At 45.3% G+C, this 17,138-nt stretch overlaps 1 protein-coding gene across 1 annotated transcript in view; it reads right to left on the reverse strand.

The window, feature by feature from the left end:
• The window catches only part of AP4E1 (adaptor related protein complex 4 subunit epsilon 1), a 321,681-nt gene that overhangs the window by 212,631 nt on the left and 91,912 nt on the right, over positions 1 to 17,138 (reverse strand). Inside the window, 1 exon segment of the mRNA XM_086958294.1 lies at positions 16,091 to 16,164. Coding sequence (XP_086814420.1) covers positions 16,091 to 16,164 — 74 coding nt within the window.

Genomic DNA, 17,138 nt, shown 5'->3' on the forward strand with positions numbered 1-17,138 from the left:
AAACTTTGTAGCCCACATGCTGCTTTTGCACCCACATTTAATGGTAGGGGATGCAACTCATTGATAGACTTTGCTTTGGTTTCGAACAGTCACTCTTGCAACGTTCTTAATTTTAAAACATGTGACATTGCAATAAGTGACCATTTCCCCAATAGCTTTTCCCTATTCTTTGCTCGAAGCAATAAGAATAACGACAATCTATATACCCATAGGATAACATTTGCAAAATTGAATGGTTACTCCATAAAATGGAATAAAGTAGAGCTCACTGCCTTCTTTGAAAACGTATAAAAAAAATAAGTATATGGATTTTATGACTTGCCTCTCAGAAAATAATGATTGTGCGTTAGTTATCTCGGCTTTTCGTAGTATTTTAGAGGAAATCAGTAAAGCCCTCACAGGATCTATGAGGAAATGTTCGAGAACTAAGGCTGAGGGCTGGTTCGATTCAGTGTGCAGCAAAGCACATGCAATTTTAAAACTGACACTTAAAAGAGAACCAAAAAATGTCAATGAGATAAGAAAGGCCAGAGCCATATACTACAATGCAATAAAAAAAAAATCGGAAGAAGGAGTTGAAGCAGGAGGCGTGGCGAGTTTTACATCAAGCCTGTCTCTTGAAAGATAATATTGGATTCTGGAAGGTGGTGAATGCCCCTTTCTTTGTGGATAGGAAAACAGATTCCATAAAGAGGCAATAGAAGTAGACACCTGGGTGATCATTTTACTGAGTTAAATAAAAAAGACGACTTTGTAGGGAATAGGCATGTTGAAACTCCTGGGGCGGTGGAGAACAATCCACAGGGATTGTTCCCTATAGGCATTGACTTTGCATTGTCTGAAGTAGAAGTAGCCATAGCTGAAAGCGCTGCAGGTAAAGCCCCAGGACCAGACGGGGTGCCCGTAGATATTTACAAGTCTAATATTAAACTATGGGCATCCCTTCTGACTAAAGTTTTAAACAGCGGCAACAAAACTGGGTTTCTTCCCACATGGCAAGAGGCCTTCGTGGTCCCACCAATTTTTAAGAAGGGAGACCGTTAATGATTCTAAGTGCTACAGGCCAATTTCGTTACTGGACTCCCTGATGAAAGTAGCAGGAAGAGTCATATTAAACAGATTGCAGACATGGGCAGAAGACGCAGGCATCCTCTCAAAGTTTCAGTATGGTTTTAAAGCAGGACTAGGCACTGTGGAACAAGGGTTAAATTTGGCTATAATAATAGGTAAACATGTGGTGGCAAAAAAGGATAAGCTATTTTTAACATTTGTCGACCTAAGTTCGGCATTTGATTGCCTGAGCCATGAAATCTTATGGGATACCCTGTCACAATTAGGCATTGAATTAAATATGTTGAATTTTATTAAAGAACTATATCGGTGGGCTGGTGCAAAAGTACGATTTGGAAGTAAGGGTGAATGCACATCAAATTTCCCCATAAAAAAAGGAGTCCGACAGGGCTGCAACCTTGCGCCTTTTTTATTTAACCTATATATAAATAGCGTGGCATCCCATCTCACGCAAGATAAACAGAACTACCCCCAAATCAGAGGATGCCCAGCCCCGATTTTACTTTATGCAGATGACGCGGTAATCATGGCCAGGACCCAAGTGGGCCTTCAGAGAGCGCTTATCACCTTTTCAGACTATATGGGCGCCAGAGGTCTAAAAATTAATATTGGTAATACCTTTAGTATGTGCTGCACTACAAAGAGAAATGTCCAGTGCAATATTTTTTTTAGCAAAGTCGAAGATAGAATCAACTAATACTTTTTTCAATCTGGGGATTCATTTCAATAAGAAGGGAACATGGTCGTCAGCTGTTAACACGAGGAAACTAGCTTTTTCCCGTGCAATCGGAGCGGTGAGTCTTTGTGCCATAAAATTAGGGGGCAGACCAGTACACATTTTGGTGGACATTTATAAATCAAAATGTGTGTCCACCGCAACATATGGAGCTGGAATATGGGGGATTGCAGATATCCGAGATATTCAATCATGTGAAAATGCCTTCCTCCGGTATTTACTAGCTGTCCCGAAGTCAACCTCCACATACGTATGCCACAAGGAATTAGGTCTGGATTACGCTTCGGATCTTATTTAAGTGAGTCCTGTTTTGTTGTGGCATAAGGTAGGGACCTCTGATGAAACCAAATTAAATAGGGATATAATCCAGGACTGTCTAAAGCTCCAGGGAGCCCTTAAAATTGATTGTTTCATATATGTTAAGGGCTTCCTAAATGAGATTAGACACCCCAAATATTTTGATTCCCCGACTTCTCTAGCAACAATATCAAGAAACAAGTTGAAAAAAATGTGTCTTCTTTTGCTAGAGAATAAACGATGGCAGCTAGTGGGCAACAAGGTCTCCGTTTTGGAGAATCAATTAATTTCGCAGGGACAGGGTATTCAGCAATATTTAATTCTCACCCAGAGTAACTACACTCAGATGTTATTAACATGCTTCAGGGGGGGAGCTTTTTTAGACTAATTACATTCCCCGAAGCCAATACCTGGTCTAAAAACCTGACTTTGTGCCCCTGTGATGACATATCACAACAGTCAACGATACATTGTATTCTGTTTTGTACATTTCACTCACTGCCCAGGAAAAAGTATTTAATTTTCTTGTTGAAGAAATAAGGCCTGAGACAGTGTAGACCTGCCCTACTGAAACTCCAAATATTTGAAGATGAGATGTGCATGTATTTAGTTTCTATGTTTTTAAAAAGTGTAGTCAGATGCAGACTAACAATGAATTGAATTCTTAACAGAACTGCATCTTGGTATAGCTTTGTTCTAAATGATTCTTTTTTAAATTTCTATTGATGATTAATTATTACTGTTTTTCATCGTGTATTAACTTGTGCTTTTGTGATTTTTTAAATTGAAATCGAATAAAGCTATCTTTGACTTTGACTATATCAAGATGAGATAGGTGCCATTCCTATCTCATTCTATATCTCATAGTTTGTGAATTATTCTTGTTCACATAAATCTCACCAGTATATGTGTAGGTTGACCTAAAATCGATTTTGGTCTTTTGTTTTTGTCCCATTTAAATATAATTTGAGTTTGAGGACAAAACAGACAGATAGTTTTTTAATTTAGAACAACTAAGTAAATACATAAATGGTTGAACAACTTTGTCTCGCATTGAGGTAATAGTGAGATAATAGTGAGATATATATATCCACATACCTAAAGTTCAGATTATACAGAACAGGACAAATATAATAATATTGCATCTTTTTTATAGACCGCAGAATTACCTATAATACAGATATAACTGATTCCGGCAGAAATAATCACGAGGATTAAAAATTGATCATGATATTAAGGTAATTGTTAATATCAGCGAGTCTTGAGGGCATTCAGAAAACACACTAGTGTGAGACCTGAGTCCACTCTTTCTTTTTCTCTCTCTTTTTTAGTATGCTTTTGGAGTGACATTTCACATTGGTGATGGTTTAGACGTTTTTGCCAAAGAAATGCTATGTTAATCTACACACAATCACAATATAAATTCTTTTTTTCTCCTCTTTCCTTGTATTATCTTTTTCTATATAATTTTCTTACAAGTGACTAGTGTTTCCTTTTCCTTTTGTAAAAATATTGTTGTTAAATGTTTAGAATATATTAGTAAAATAAATTTTGTAAATAGGACCACATTGCAACACTGATATATGTCCTGGGCTGCTTGTACCTCCCTTCGCTCTCTTTTAGGTTTCAAATCATATATGTAGATGGCATCCGAAATTATTGAATAGAAAAGCCATGCTTACAAATAAGTTGCTCTTATTTTTGATAGCAATTTGCAGTTTGCACATAATTTATAAAAATGTTTAATGCACTTCAAAGAAAAAAGGGAAATAAATTACAGTATCCTCTGAAGTATATTCTTATGTAATAAACGATTTTGAATCATTTTGTATAGTGGCCATTGCTATTTTGAATGTATTTTTGCCTTCCTTATTTATTCTTACTTTGATCAGCTTATAACATAACAAAAAAAAAACTATATATTTTTGTAATAAATGGTACATGTATATCATTTTGTGTATGCTCTTTAGGTCCGTTAAGATAATTTTTATGTTCCTAAATTGGTGTTGCTTTCAAGCTATGGAAACTGTCCAACCCAGCGAGTTGGCATCTCGACCCTCAGCAAGCACGGACCAGGCCTCCTCCGTGCACTGTGACAGCACTTTCGCGACCGTATCCCACACCGTGTGTATATATCGACCCAAAAGACATGTGGTGTTCACCTGCTGCAGTCCTAACCTGGCAGAAGAAAACATCTTCTTCCCAAGATGGTCCAGCTTCTTGGATTCCCTATCTGGGGGAGCAGTAGAAAATGCACCTTTTGAGTACGAGGCTTGGACTACCAAGCTCTCAGGGGTAGGGTGTTGGGAGAGGAAAATTGGGTCGCCCAGGGCCAGGAAGTAGCGTCGGGCAATCATCCTGTCCAAAGTAGCCCGTGTGCTGGGCTTGGACCAAGTGCCAAGAAGGATTTCAGTGAGAGCCTCATTAAAAGGCAGCAGGGGCTCCGAAAAGGTAGGAAGCCTCAGCCGCCCTACGCAACACCACAGTGTAGGAAGCTCCCTCCTCCATAGCTACGATAGGAGGAGAAAGCATTCCAAGGTCTGGAGAGATATCCAGACCACTGTCATTACGCAACTCCTCTTACCAGTGCAGCACTTCAAGTTGGTCTACTAGAAGGTCAACAAACCCCCTACCAGTCCTCCTCACCCTCCTCTGGCTGCCACTCCAGTGCTTAATTTGTAAAATAGTAAGTCCAGGTGCTCACATTTTTGTAGGGGGCCTCACCCACTTCCCCCAGCTCCACCCACTTCCTCGATAAGCACCACCCATGTACTACATTTCCTCTACCCACATCTTCATCTGGAAATACTGAAAACCAGGTGTAATACCCGATCTGAATTTCAGCAAGCAAGCCTCCCTCATGTAAGATTTCGATAGGAGGTTCCTCTGCCCCGAGATCATTTTGAAGGGTCCGTGGGTTCGTCTCGGGGTGGCTCGGTAGCATCCCGGGATTCGGCCGGTGTTGAGTGCGTTGAGGGTGGCGGCGTCGTACGTCTGGCGGGTGGGCTGGGGTATGCGGGGCCAGGGGTCCTGGCACTGGGCCCGGTCCAGGCGCGGACGGGCGCAGACGGGCTTTGGCGCACCTTCGGCGCTCAATCGGTGCTCCCGCTGCGCGCGTCCGCTGCGCGGTCGCTCTGGGGACGTCATAAGAGAGGAGCCGGGAGGGCGGGTCAGCTGGGTGGCGGGAGCGGGGCGGGAGCGGGGCGACCTATGGGCAGGGGGGGCGGAGTCGGCGGGGGTCAGAGGCGGGAGGGGGCACTCAGGGCGGTCGGCGTAGGAGACCAGGGGGGAGGGCAGCGGAGGGGGTAAGGGTAGCACAGGGCAGCAGGACGGGTAAAGGAGCGGGAAAAAACGGAAAAACAAGGTAGGCAGCAGCGGGGGCAGCAGAAGGGGGGAATATGTCCAAGCAGCTGCGGGCGGCGGAGCAGTGCTCAGACGGCGGCGGAGCAGCGCTCAGAAGGCAGTAGGCAGCAGTGGGGCCTTGGAGCGAGGCTCGGGCAGGTGGCAGACAGAAGCAGCGGAGTGGGGGCGACCTCGCCTTGGAGAAGGCTCAGCGGTCGCTCACATTAAGGTCGGCCAATGCAAACGTAGCAGGTCATACTCACCACCACCAGTCTACTCTGCCTCTGCCGCCCTCTTTCCTCGTGGCTCGACGACAGTGGAAAGAGCATCACACAGTCTTGGTTCAATACTCGAGGCCACTTGAACAGAAGCACCCGGGGAGCACTGTGCATGTGTGCAAGTCAAGGGGCAGTCAGCAAAGGAGTACATATCAGAAGTGAGAGGCTCCTGCATACTGGGGAGTCCAGGCACGCAATTGCATATTACTTAACACCATCAGTGCTGCAGCAATTCCCCCTCTGTGTTACTTCTGATTTATTCCCATTGTTTATGACGAGCTCAGCTCGTCATGAGCACACGACCAGTGTACTGCATGAGTGTACTGTGAGTTCCGCTAGCAGCCAGCCCCTCCGTAAGCTCCACTGCCAGTGAAGACCCAGAGGCTTAGAGCTCATAACCTACTACTCAACTAACTCGCTCCATCTCGCCCCATCTCGCCCCACCTTGCTCCAGTAGTCTGCAGGAGTCATAGAAAATCACAGAAAAATCAACCATGAGCAACCGTGAGTAACCGGCGGCAAGGCGTGAGGCGGGAGTGAACTGGGACCGGGACTGCAGCGCAGCTGTGGCATAAGAGGATTCAGTGAGGTGAGGGGTGAGCGGCGCGAGGTGTGGGGCACACCAACTCCCGCACACTAAACCTCCCCCAGGACAAAAAAACATCCATTACCCAATACTGAGAAAATATTTTTCATCTGCATCCGGTACCCCGCATCATTAACATTAGACACTCCTCTCGTAAGGGAGGGTAGGGAGAGCCTCGCCATACCACAGAGCATCCCGTACCCCGCATCATTGACATTAGACACTCCTCCCGTAAGGGAGGGTATGGAGAGCCTCACCATACCACAGAGCATAAAACAGCTTTTGGGAGTCGCCCCCAGAGCGCCGCCAGCACAACACAGCAAATACTGCGAGCCCAGCGGCACACACAGTGGATAACAGTGGAAACCAGCAAAACTGCGTTCCAAGGGAGCTGAAGCAACCGCAACTCCTGCTAAATAGGATTTGCGCCTTGGGTTAGGCGCAAGAAGGTGCAACTCGGATCCTACCTGGGACTCGCTCTCTGGGTGGAAATATAGTGGAAATACAGTGCTGAGAACAAGAAATTCTACTCTCCTACAGCGCCAAGAGAAACCGCGCCCTCATAAGACAGCAAAGCGCCTTAAGGTAAAAATGCTTTACCCCCCCCCAGCGGAGGGGCCTCTTAACATGGGACTAGATTATAGAGAAGAATTAGCAGAGGAGGAGGCGGAGGCAGAGGTGAATTATAATGGAGATATCCTAATAGCACAACTCCATGGAAACAAGCCCCAACAATATCAGACTACACCCCCACACGGGTCAACGCCAGCGCCAGACAAGGGCTCACCTTCCAGTAGCCATAGAAAAACAACTCAACATTGCTAGCTACAGAGACATACGGGATTTCTTCCCTCATAAAATCTCTATTTGCACACACCTGCAGGTAGACCAAGAGAGCGTCATAGCTTACTCGGACACAGCCATTAACCCTTCAGGAGACAATATTCTTTTGAGCCCAGCGACTCCGCTATCACCAAAAATAATCATAGTTCCGGGTGGCCTACTAGCTCAAACAAAAATTACACCGACTTTGCCTAATAACAACGCCGGCCTAGTTAGCCCCCATGCTCTAGCAACTCAACAAACCGGAGACACCCAAAGGGCTTCTCCAGACGACGGCGTGATCAAAGCATACCAGGCAACAGGGCTGACCCACACCATAGGGGTTGGAGAAATCAGCACTTCAGCACTAAGTGCACACGCTGAGCCATTTAAAATCTCTGCAACACCCCACTCAACCCTAGCTAGCCCTGGATCTGATCATAATGGCATTGAATACAACCAACAACCAGGGGCGGGCCATATAACGGAGAGGCAGCCGGCTAAACTGGACCATCACCTTGTACTGATCAACGACGTCTTGTCCTCAACGGTAAACGCAGTTATAATGCACGCCGACAAGCTAGACGTCCAGATAAGCCTTCTACACACAGTCGCCGGCCTGATATCAGGCATAGATTCTAAACTTGAAGCCTTGAACTCTTTAATTTAACGCGCTCAGGCAAATACCATAGTCACATCCAAGCCACAGGACTGTGGGTGTAGCCCAGTGCTGCTCTGCCTGGAAAAACTGCCAGTAATAATGAACACACTGATCGAAGATCTAAAAACAGAATCCAGCAGGCATAGGAGCAAAGAAACTTTGAAGCTGTCAAATATTAACAGCATCCCACCCGGGACACAGACGACCACAGACTTCAATGGCAAAGAAGCAGAGCAGGACCTCACAAAGACGTCAGCAGCTGAACCAAGCAGGATATCACAAACAACTATAGACGAATGCAGCACCACGGCAAAAGAACAAGCAACCTCAAACAGCTTGCAGACGACAAGCCTTGAAACTGGTCACTTATCTCGGAAAAATAAGAAAAAATTAAAAAAGCTAAATAAACAAAGAAAAAGTAATCATAACCAAAATGGCTCAATGAGGCTGTGGCTATTACCGGAAATCAAAGAAACTCCTACGCACAGTAAGAACAACGTCGTGTCTATCACTCATCAAATTCCATTTACCCCAGATGGAAAAGTTATTTGGCCGAATAACCCAGGTAAATGTAACCTTGATTCAATCCCTGGTAATACATACGAAGGTGCAGGCCAACACCCTAAAAACTGGGAAGGAAGAGCCGCAATATTCAGCGGGCATCCTAATCTACACGAAGAACAAACAACTCGGGTAGGCAGTCAGGTTCCACCAGAATTCCAGGTACCACATCGAGATAGCCCCCCGCTGGTCAACGAGACGGATAAAGCCTTACATAGCAACACCAGAATTTCAGCAAAGGAAGTCACCCAGAGAATATGCTGGAAGGACTCCATGACTCCAACAAGATAGTAGTAAATAAAACAAGCGAGGTTTTGCTGCCGATAATAAAAACGGGCACTACAACCCATGTAAACGATGAAGCCAATGCTGCAGCACTGCAAACCCGACAGGATTTAATGAGCCATGACCCACCCACAACAGGGACATATAAGACCCAGACCCCCCACACACAGGATGATCTTAGACTATGTCTCTACCCAGAATATGCCTCACAGGGCAATTGGGACATACTCAACAGTAGAAACATACTAATAATTTTTGCAAACATCCCAGGCCTGGAAAAAATAAAGTCATCTGATATCGACACTGTCTCCTTTCTCATGCAAGGACCAGATGACACTAATGAATCCACAGAATTGTTTTTTTCGAACCCAGATATAGTCCATACACTAAAAAGAAATAATCCATTACTGGAAGACTGGGGCATAAAGATCACGAGTCGCCCGACAATAAAATACCCTATGCCGCTGAAATATGCCCACTTGAAGAATCAAAATGATTCTAAAACACCGGACACACAAAGAGAGACCGCGACAGTAGAGCTACCACTCCCCCCTTAAAAACACTCTCTATACTCCATGGGAGCGACAGTGGAACAAACAAAAAATTGATAAGTGGTGGCTTAATCAAACCTGGGTAAAAGGTATCCGGAGTTGCTCTATTCAAAACAACTCTATTGAAGATTGGTCTTGGGTGCCACGAGCCTTAGCTCATAATTCCTAAACTGCGTACTGTTGCAATTAAGACTACATCACTGCATTGGCAGGCAGATTTACCAAGCATAAAACAGAAAAGGGCGACTTTCGGCAAACAGAACTTATCTATTATGTCCTGGAACGTAGCTGGGATACTAAAACTAATACAATATCCCGCAACACCCCTGTTTTATGAAGGAATGGATATAATCTGCATGCAAGAAACGTGGGCTATCAAACCAGTCTCTATCAGAGGATTTGCGGACTATCACAAACCAGCTGTTAAGGAGAACATCTTCGGCAGACCGTCTGGAGGCATCTCCATATATATTAGGCTCTCTTGGAAGATACAATTTAGGGAAATTATAACAACGTCAAACTTGTACATGGCCGGCATTCTGAAATGCCTTTCATCAAGTAAGGGCACATTGTCTATACTGCTGATCAATGTTTACTATAACCCTAATGGACGGGGAACAAAGGAAAAGCTCTCCGAGTTATTAGAAGACATTGAAAACCTCCTCTTACAATATGCCCACATGGATTCAATAATTCTTGGGGATTTCATTACACACAACATTGGAGATAAATCAGCAGAAAGTTATAGCTCGCCCGCGACGGAAGCATTCAACGCTCTCTTGCATGCCTATCAGCTGGCATCGGCCCGTTCCTTATTCTTAAAGGATTCTCCAGGAAACCTCTGTCCGCCAACATACAACAATCATGCTACAATTGACTATATTCTTTTAAGTACCCGGCTACAGAGCCTAATGACAGGGATATAAAGTTGAACAGCGGAAGGAAAGCGACCATGCGGCTCTAAAAACAACTTTAAGCTTGACAGCAGATAACCACTAAACACTTAAACAACTGGGATCAACAACCTGCATTGAACATCATACATTGGTAAGAAGGATTAAATGGGGCGCAGGCCCTATGCACAAGTTTGAGGAATGGAAAAAAGCTTGGGCGGATGGCACATTAAAGGATACAAGCAGGGACATAATTAAAGAATGGGACCAGCTTGCCTATAATCTAGTATTATACCTACAAGGAGGGAAAACAAGTAAAACTAACTCTTACTCTAGGCACAACCTTGGTGATATCCTTGCAATCCGTGAAAGCGCGAAACTAGTCGGCACTAAACGAAGGACTTACCTGAAAACTGGTTCTACTAAAGATAAGAAACTCCTGCAGGAAACAGCAACATTACACTCCAAACTAGTTTGGGTTGAAAAACTGAAACAAACGGAGGCAAAGTGGCTAAAGATCTTTGGGTTGCTGAGCCCCAGTAAAACGCAAGAGTTCTGGCAATACCTCAATACTCTAAATCAAGAGAGTACGCAGAGAGAGAACTCAATTGACTCTGACACCTGGATAGTCCATGTGACATCTTTATATAAAGAGGAAGGCATCCTAAACTATTCACTTACAGAACTAGACAACGTATCACAACTACTGCATGACGAGCTGAGCTCGTCATGAGCATCGAAGGGGTTAAAGCTTATGCTATGTGCCACACGGAGCATAAGCATTACATAATATTTAAATACGTGTCAAGATGAGAGCGAGGCATGGAAGGCAGGGCTGCATATTATTTAATGCTTATGCTCTATGCACCGAGAATAAGCATTACATAATATGCAAATGTGTGCCAGGGTGACGGCGAGGGCAGGGGCCACGGGGGCAAGGCAGAGCAGCAACCACCACCTACGCAGTTTGTAGAGCTTTCGCGCTACTAGATTGAATGACGGCCGGCCCTAGGGGTGGGGTGAAGTTTATTTTAAAAAAGAGAAGAAAAGCGGGGCAGGCTTCAGCACTTGTAAAGACTGAGCATGCGGAGCCTGCGCTCTACACTGTGCTTGCTGCTGGTATGGGCCAGAAGGTATTGAGAAGGGGACGCTAGCAGCATCTTGAGCTTGGTGCAGACTGCAGACTGCACAGTGGCCTTCTATTTTTTTTTTTTTTTTTACTGTGGGACAATTCTGCCCCCAGTAACAAAGCCAGCCCCTTGTTTCGAAACTGGCCCCTGCCCTTCCAGCCTCTTGGAGGATTACACGGAGCTCTGAATGTGATATTGCTCCTCAGTCCCGCTAATACGTTACATTAACGGCAACCTCACTAGACATGTACGCACCCCCCAGGCACACTCCCTCTGCTCTATGGGTTCCTTCCTACAGAACTCTGCACCCAGACGTGGGGCACGTTAAATGAATCACCTTTTTAATCAACACTGTAAACCAGCCATCGCAACTAGGGGCATGCTGCAGGCAGAATATTCACAAGAGCTGTGCCATGACCGCTTAATTCTGCACTCAAAACGCTTTTTAAGACAGCAAAGTCACTGATATGGGTGGTCTCTAATTTCCCCTTAGCAGTTATGAATGGTGGGGTGGGGAGGGAAGTTGGTAAAAAACAAATTACAGTTCACCTGCCTGTCACAAAACTGTGTTGTCCGGCATGTTCAAGAAAAAGCAGCGTTACGCACTGCCTTCATTAATCTCATTATGAGGCCTTCTGCTGCACTGCACAACACACTGCTGCTTGGTTCAACTGAACAGCCCTAATAATGCTGGTGCGTCCTGTGTGTGTGTGCCTAATGTTAAGGTTATAGAGGCGAATTTTGAAAAGGTTACGCAGACGCTGCCGCAGCAGAACATAGGCTCAAATCCAGCCCAACCAGCAGTCCACCCACCGGAACACTAACTAAAGTCATGGATTTATTTACCGTGGATAGTATGAAGTGCCGATATTGTGTGACAAACGTTGCCACCGTGTTAGTTGGCACTCAGGTATGTATAGACCTGGCCCTCATAAATAAGTGCTGGTGCGAAGCACCAGAAAGCACCGGCCCTAATTAAGCACTGATCATGGTGGTAGGGAACTCCAGGGATGAACAGCGATACAAAAGTACCCTCCGGCGCCGGTACGGACGTTGGTCCGGCGCGGTGTCCAAATCGGGGGTGAGGCTGGGGTCGATGCCGGTTGGGGGCGCAACTAACGTTGGGGTGTCAACACTGGAATCGGCGCCGGGGAAGGTACCATGAGGTCAACCGGCGCAGATCCGGTTCCAGGTCTGGATCCTTGGGGACCAGGCGGCGCGAAGGCCTGAGCCGCCATCATTGAAGGCCCAAGATCACCAGACGAGTTTGTGGGGCCCGAAAGCGCACCTGCGGAGTTGGACTGTCCAAAGATGCTGTGCATCGCTTCGAAAAATGCATGAAGCTGGGCACGGGATGTCCCAGCGGGCTCCGAGGAAGGAGCCGGTGAGCGACAAAGCTCCGGGTACCGCGTCGGCCGACGAACAGGGAGAATGAGAAGAGCGATGATGCTTCTTCGCCTTCTTCTTGTGCTTCGATTTACCCAAGGAGTGCAAAGACTTCGAGGCCGAATGGTGGTGACTCCGCAACCGGTCCAGCGAACTTCCCCTCAACCGGGACCTCTAGAGGGCACGAAAAGCTTTCTGACCGCTCCCGCAAAGACTTTGGGTTCAGGGACCGGCAGTTGGAGCACGACTTCGGGCGGTGGTCGTGCTCCAGGCACCAGAGACACACGTGGTGCAGATCGGTGACCGACATCAACTTGTGACAGGAGTCACAGGGCTTGAAACCAGGCCGACGGCTGGACATCCCTCGTGCACCAGAATTCGAAGACTCAAAAAGATGTTGACAAAAGTCGAAAAAGGGTTAGTCAAAAAGTGACTAAGGGGCACGCTCTATCCGGATCTGCGCTGGCTGGCACGGAAAAAGAAAGAACTGGTAAAGGTATAAAGAAATAATGACAATTGTGGTTGTTCCGGAAACCCACCAGGCCTTATAGTATACTGCTTAGAAACAGCCATTAAGAAGGCCCCAACTGAAATGGAGGACCATGATGTGCGACTGATCAGGAGGGAAGATTTCTATGATATGAAACTAAGATTGTCTGATCAATATATTACTTCTCCCATTTGCCCTCTATCCGATGGATAATACTAGCAAATAGATGATGGTGTTTTAGACTGACATTCAGAACTGTAACTCCCTGATTGATTTTGCTCAGCCACGGACCATGTTATGTTATGACGTGTTAACAAAGGATATGATAGATGGCATATGCATTCCATATCCATAGCACTGAAAGTGAAGGGGTCTGCCAATTTCTTCTTCTTGAGTCAGATTCCACTCTGTCCTTTATCTGGAGGGGCCAAAAACCTATGTTCCCTTGAAGGCTCCAAGTTAACTCTCCCTCTTCGACTCTGAATGGATTTACTAGAACAGGACTGTCAACTAAATCATTCAGTGAGTTACAGGGTCAAAACAAGATTCTTCAATGAAAGAGCCTATAACGAGACGCTCCTCCGCATCTAGTCAATCAATCAATCAAATCAATCAGGGTTTTATATAGCGCGCTACTCACCTGTGAGGGTCTCAAGGAGCTGGGGGGGATCAGCTACGGATCAGTGGAAGAGCCAGGTATTGAGGTCCTTCCTGAACATATGCAGGGTCGTGGAGCGTCTGTTGTTCACAGGGAGCTCGTTCCAGGTCTTGGCTGCGATGTGGGAGAAGGCTCTCCCGCCTGTTCTGTTTCTGCGGATGATCTCTGCCAGGGCGAGGTCGGCGGATCAGAGGTTCCTCTTGGGTGCGCAGAAGGATAATCGCTTTTTGAGGTATTTGGGTCCGATGTTGTTGAGTGATTTGTAGGCGTGGGGTGAGGAGTTTGTAGGTGACGCTCTTCTCGACTGGGAGCCAGTGGAGGTCTCGTAGGTGTTGGGTCATGTGTTCATGACGAGGTGTCCCGAGGATGGCTGCGGCGTTGTGGACTACGTTTGTGTAGAAGGGTTTTGTTGATACCGCCGTATAGAGTGTTGCTGTAGTCCAGTCTGCTGGTTATGAGTGCGTGGGTGACAGTTCTTCTGCAGTCAGGGGGGATCCATTTGAAGATCTTGCGGAAGATGCGTAGGAAGTTGAAACAGTTGGCGGCAACGGCGCTGACCTGGCAGTTCATTGAGAGGAAGGAGTCGAGGATGACGCAGAGGTTTCGTGCGTGGTCTGTGGGGGTGGGCTCCCGAGGGCGGCGGGCCACCATGTGTTGTCCCTGGCGGAGGTCAAGGTCCGAGGATGAGGACCTCGGTCTTCTCAGAGTTGAGCTTCAAACAGCTGTCTTTGATCCAGGCTGCCACATTCTTCATTCCTTCCTGGAAACAGAGTCTGGTGTATTCGGGCTTCTTCATGAGTGAGAGCATGAGCCGGGTGTCGTTGGCGTAGGATACAATGCTGAACCCAAGCTGTCGGCTAGGGGGGCCATGTAGATGTTGAAGAGCATGGGGCTGAGCGATGATCCTTGGGGTACTCCGCAGATTATATCGGTGGGTTCGGAGAGGAAGGGAGGGAGTCTGATCCTCCGGGTTCTGCCGGCAGGAAGGATTGTATCCAGTTGAGGGCGGTTCCTTGTTTCCCCACGTCGTGAAGTCTGGCTGCGAGTGTGCGATGTGAGACTGAGTCTAAGGCTTCAGAGAGGTCCAGAAGGATTAGGGCCGCGGTGTGTCCCTGGTCGAGTAGCATGCGGATGTCGTCCGTTGCGGCAAGGAGGGTGGTCTCGGTGCTCTGGTTGCTGCAGAATCCAGACTGGGAGGAGTCCAGGAGCGAGTTCTCTTCAATGAAGCCGGTCAGTTGTGTGTTTATGAGTCCCTCGTTGACTTTGGCAGCGAAGGGGAGGAGAGAGATGGGTTGGTAGTTTTTCAGATCCGTTGGGTCAGCCGTTGGTTTCTTGAGGAGAGGTTTAATCTCCGCCTGCTTCAAGTCGTCTGGGAAGATCTCGGACCTGAAGGAGGCATTGATGGTCCGTCCTAGATCTGGTGCCATAGCACCGGCGGCTCTGTGGAATATGTGCGGTGGGCAGGGGTCTGTTGGGGCTCCTGAGCGGATATCCTTGTATCTAGTGGAAATTAGGTTGTATTAGAGAGATCTGAAGGCATAAAAGGCCTTCGTAATGTGAATATAGGCGTCCTTCAAGACGAGTATAGTCAAACGTCTGTTCTGCTGGCATATGTGAGAGAGGCATAGAAATTCAGTGATAGAAGAATGTGGAGAATAATCATAGGGAGGTCAGGCATGCACTTAGGCCACCAGCATGGATTTTCTGGATTGCTTGTTTTAACACTGTGTCCAAGTGGCCACATGTCTACCTATTTTGGGCCTTGACCACTTTCTGTGATGTACCATAAGCAAGATGACATATGGCGCAGAAAAACACTCCAGACATCTGCTCTGAATAGTGAAGACATACAGTCAGTATAAAGGGAAGGCACTGCAGAACAGAGTACTACTTTACTACAATCTGGGTTAGGAAATGTAAAACTGACAAGTTCACTAGTAAAATGAAAGGTCAAATATGCTGTAACTACTCATCACACTTTGTATTTGTAGTTTAAAACAAAATATTAGTTTTTATGTCTGACTAGTTCTCGGAAGAGACAGATCTGTGGGGAGCATTGGTTAAAATACAGTTGCTGCAAAGGAAGAGTTTCGTTTTTACATTATGACCCACCCTACCGCCTCTACTTAATTCCAACTGAAAATTTTATAAATAATAAGAAAAGCATGTCTTGGGATTAGGCTTAGTATATAAAAAGCCCTTGCTGAAATATACAAACTTAAGTTTTAATCCTTGCATGTTGGTTTTACAAAGTTAAACAAGATTCCTAAAACATCTGTAACATTGCAAGTACATAGACATTCAGCGATCTGATCTTAGTACAAAATGAAGCTGCTCACTTACCATATGTGATATTGTGATTAAGTTCTGCTCTTCTTAAGGATTCATCCAGCACATCATATATCAAATCACTTGCGCTGTTTCAATGCAGAAAAACAGCATTAAAAACATTATGAAGGTTGAACTTGTGACGGAACCAAATATAAGACTTTTACAAATCATATTTCATAAAAAGTAAAAGTGTCTTACTTGTAATCATATTCATCAATCATTGGTATCTCCTTTGAATTGTGGAACATTAGAATATGGCTGCCAAAGCGTGAGATCGAGAACACATTTAATTTTTTTAACATGTTTAATTTATACATTACACAGAAATCTTGTGAATTCATAAGGAGTATGTCTGTCTGTGTGTTGATTTTAAAATTAAAAAGAAAAGATGACACTTAAGAGGAATTTCATATCAGCTCACAGAAGGAACACTAAAGAGTGAAACAGTGAAATATGCACTAATTCCATGAAGGAGAATTGTCAGATTGCCACTTTAAGATTTTAAGGAGCTGCTTTGTCAGAGAATGGCAAGCAATAGAATTAGGGCAGTTCACTGTGAGAGCAAGAAGAGTGTTAGTCTCCCATTTGCAGATTTCAAGCTATGCTTCTAGTTTAACAAAGTGGTAGAGTGAATGTGCTTTTATGAATTCAAAGAAGCAAAAAATACTACAGTACTAGTACAAATACATTTGATTTTCCATCACAGATATTTGCTGGTCATTAAAACTGAGTTTGGGAGTGAATAAGGTTACAAAATAGCATTACACATATGAAAATCCATTAGGATTCCTTTGACTTAAGGCTTGAATATCAGTGACCCTCTCGTGAGAAATGTTAAAAGTTAATAAAATTACTTATAGGTTCAAAACACAAGCTCATTCATTGTTAAGGGATTTTCCATGAAAGTCAGGTGCTCCTAAACACAGCATTTTGTTTTAAATATATTCAATCACTGGGTAAGGGTAAAAGAATATATGAAAGGGCATTTTTTGCCACACAACAGTCACTAAAAAGCATAATAAAATAGATGAAAAATTATAGGCTAGATCTAACCAAGTAT

Source organism: Lissotriton vulgaris, chromosome 2_1 (assembly GCF_964263255.1).
Source record: "Lissotriton vulgaris chromosome 2_1, aLisVul1.2, whole genome shotgun sequence".
In the NCBI taxonomy this organism is placed as follows: Eukaryota; Metazoa; Chordata; class Amphibia; order Caudata; family Salamandridae; genus Lissotriton; species Lissotriton vulgaris.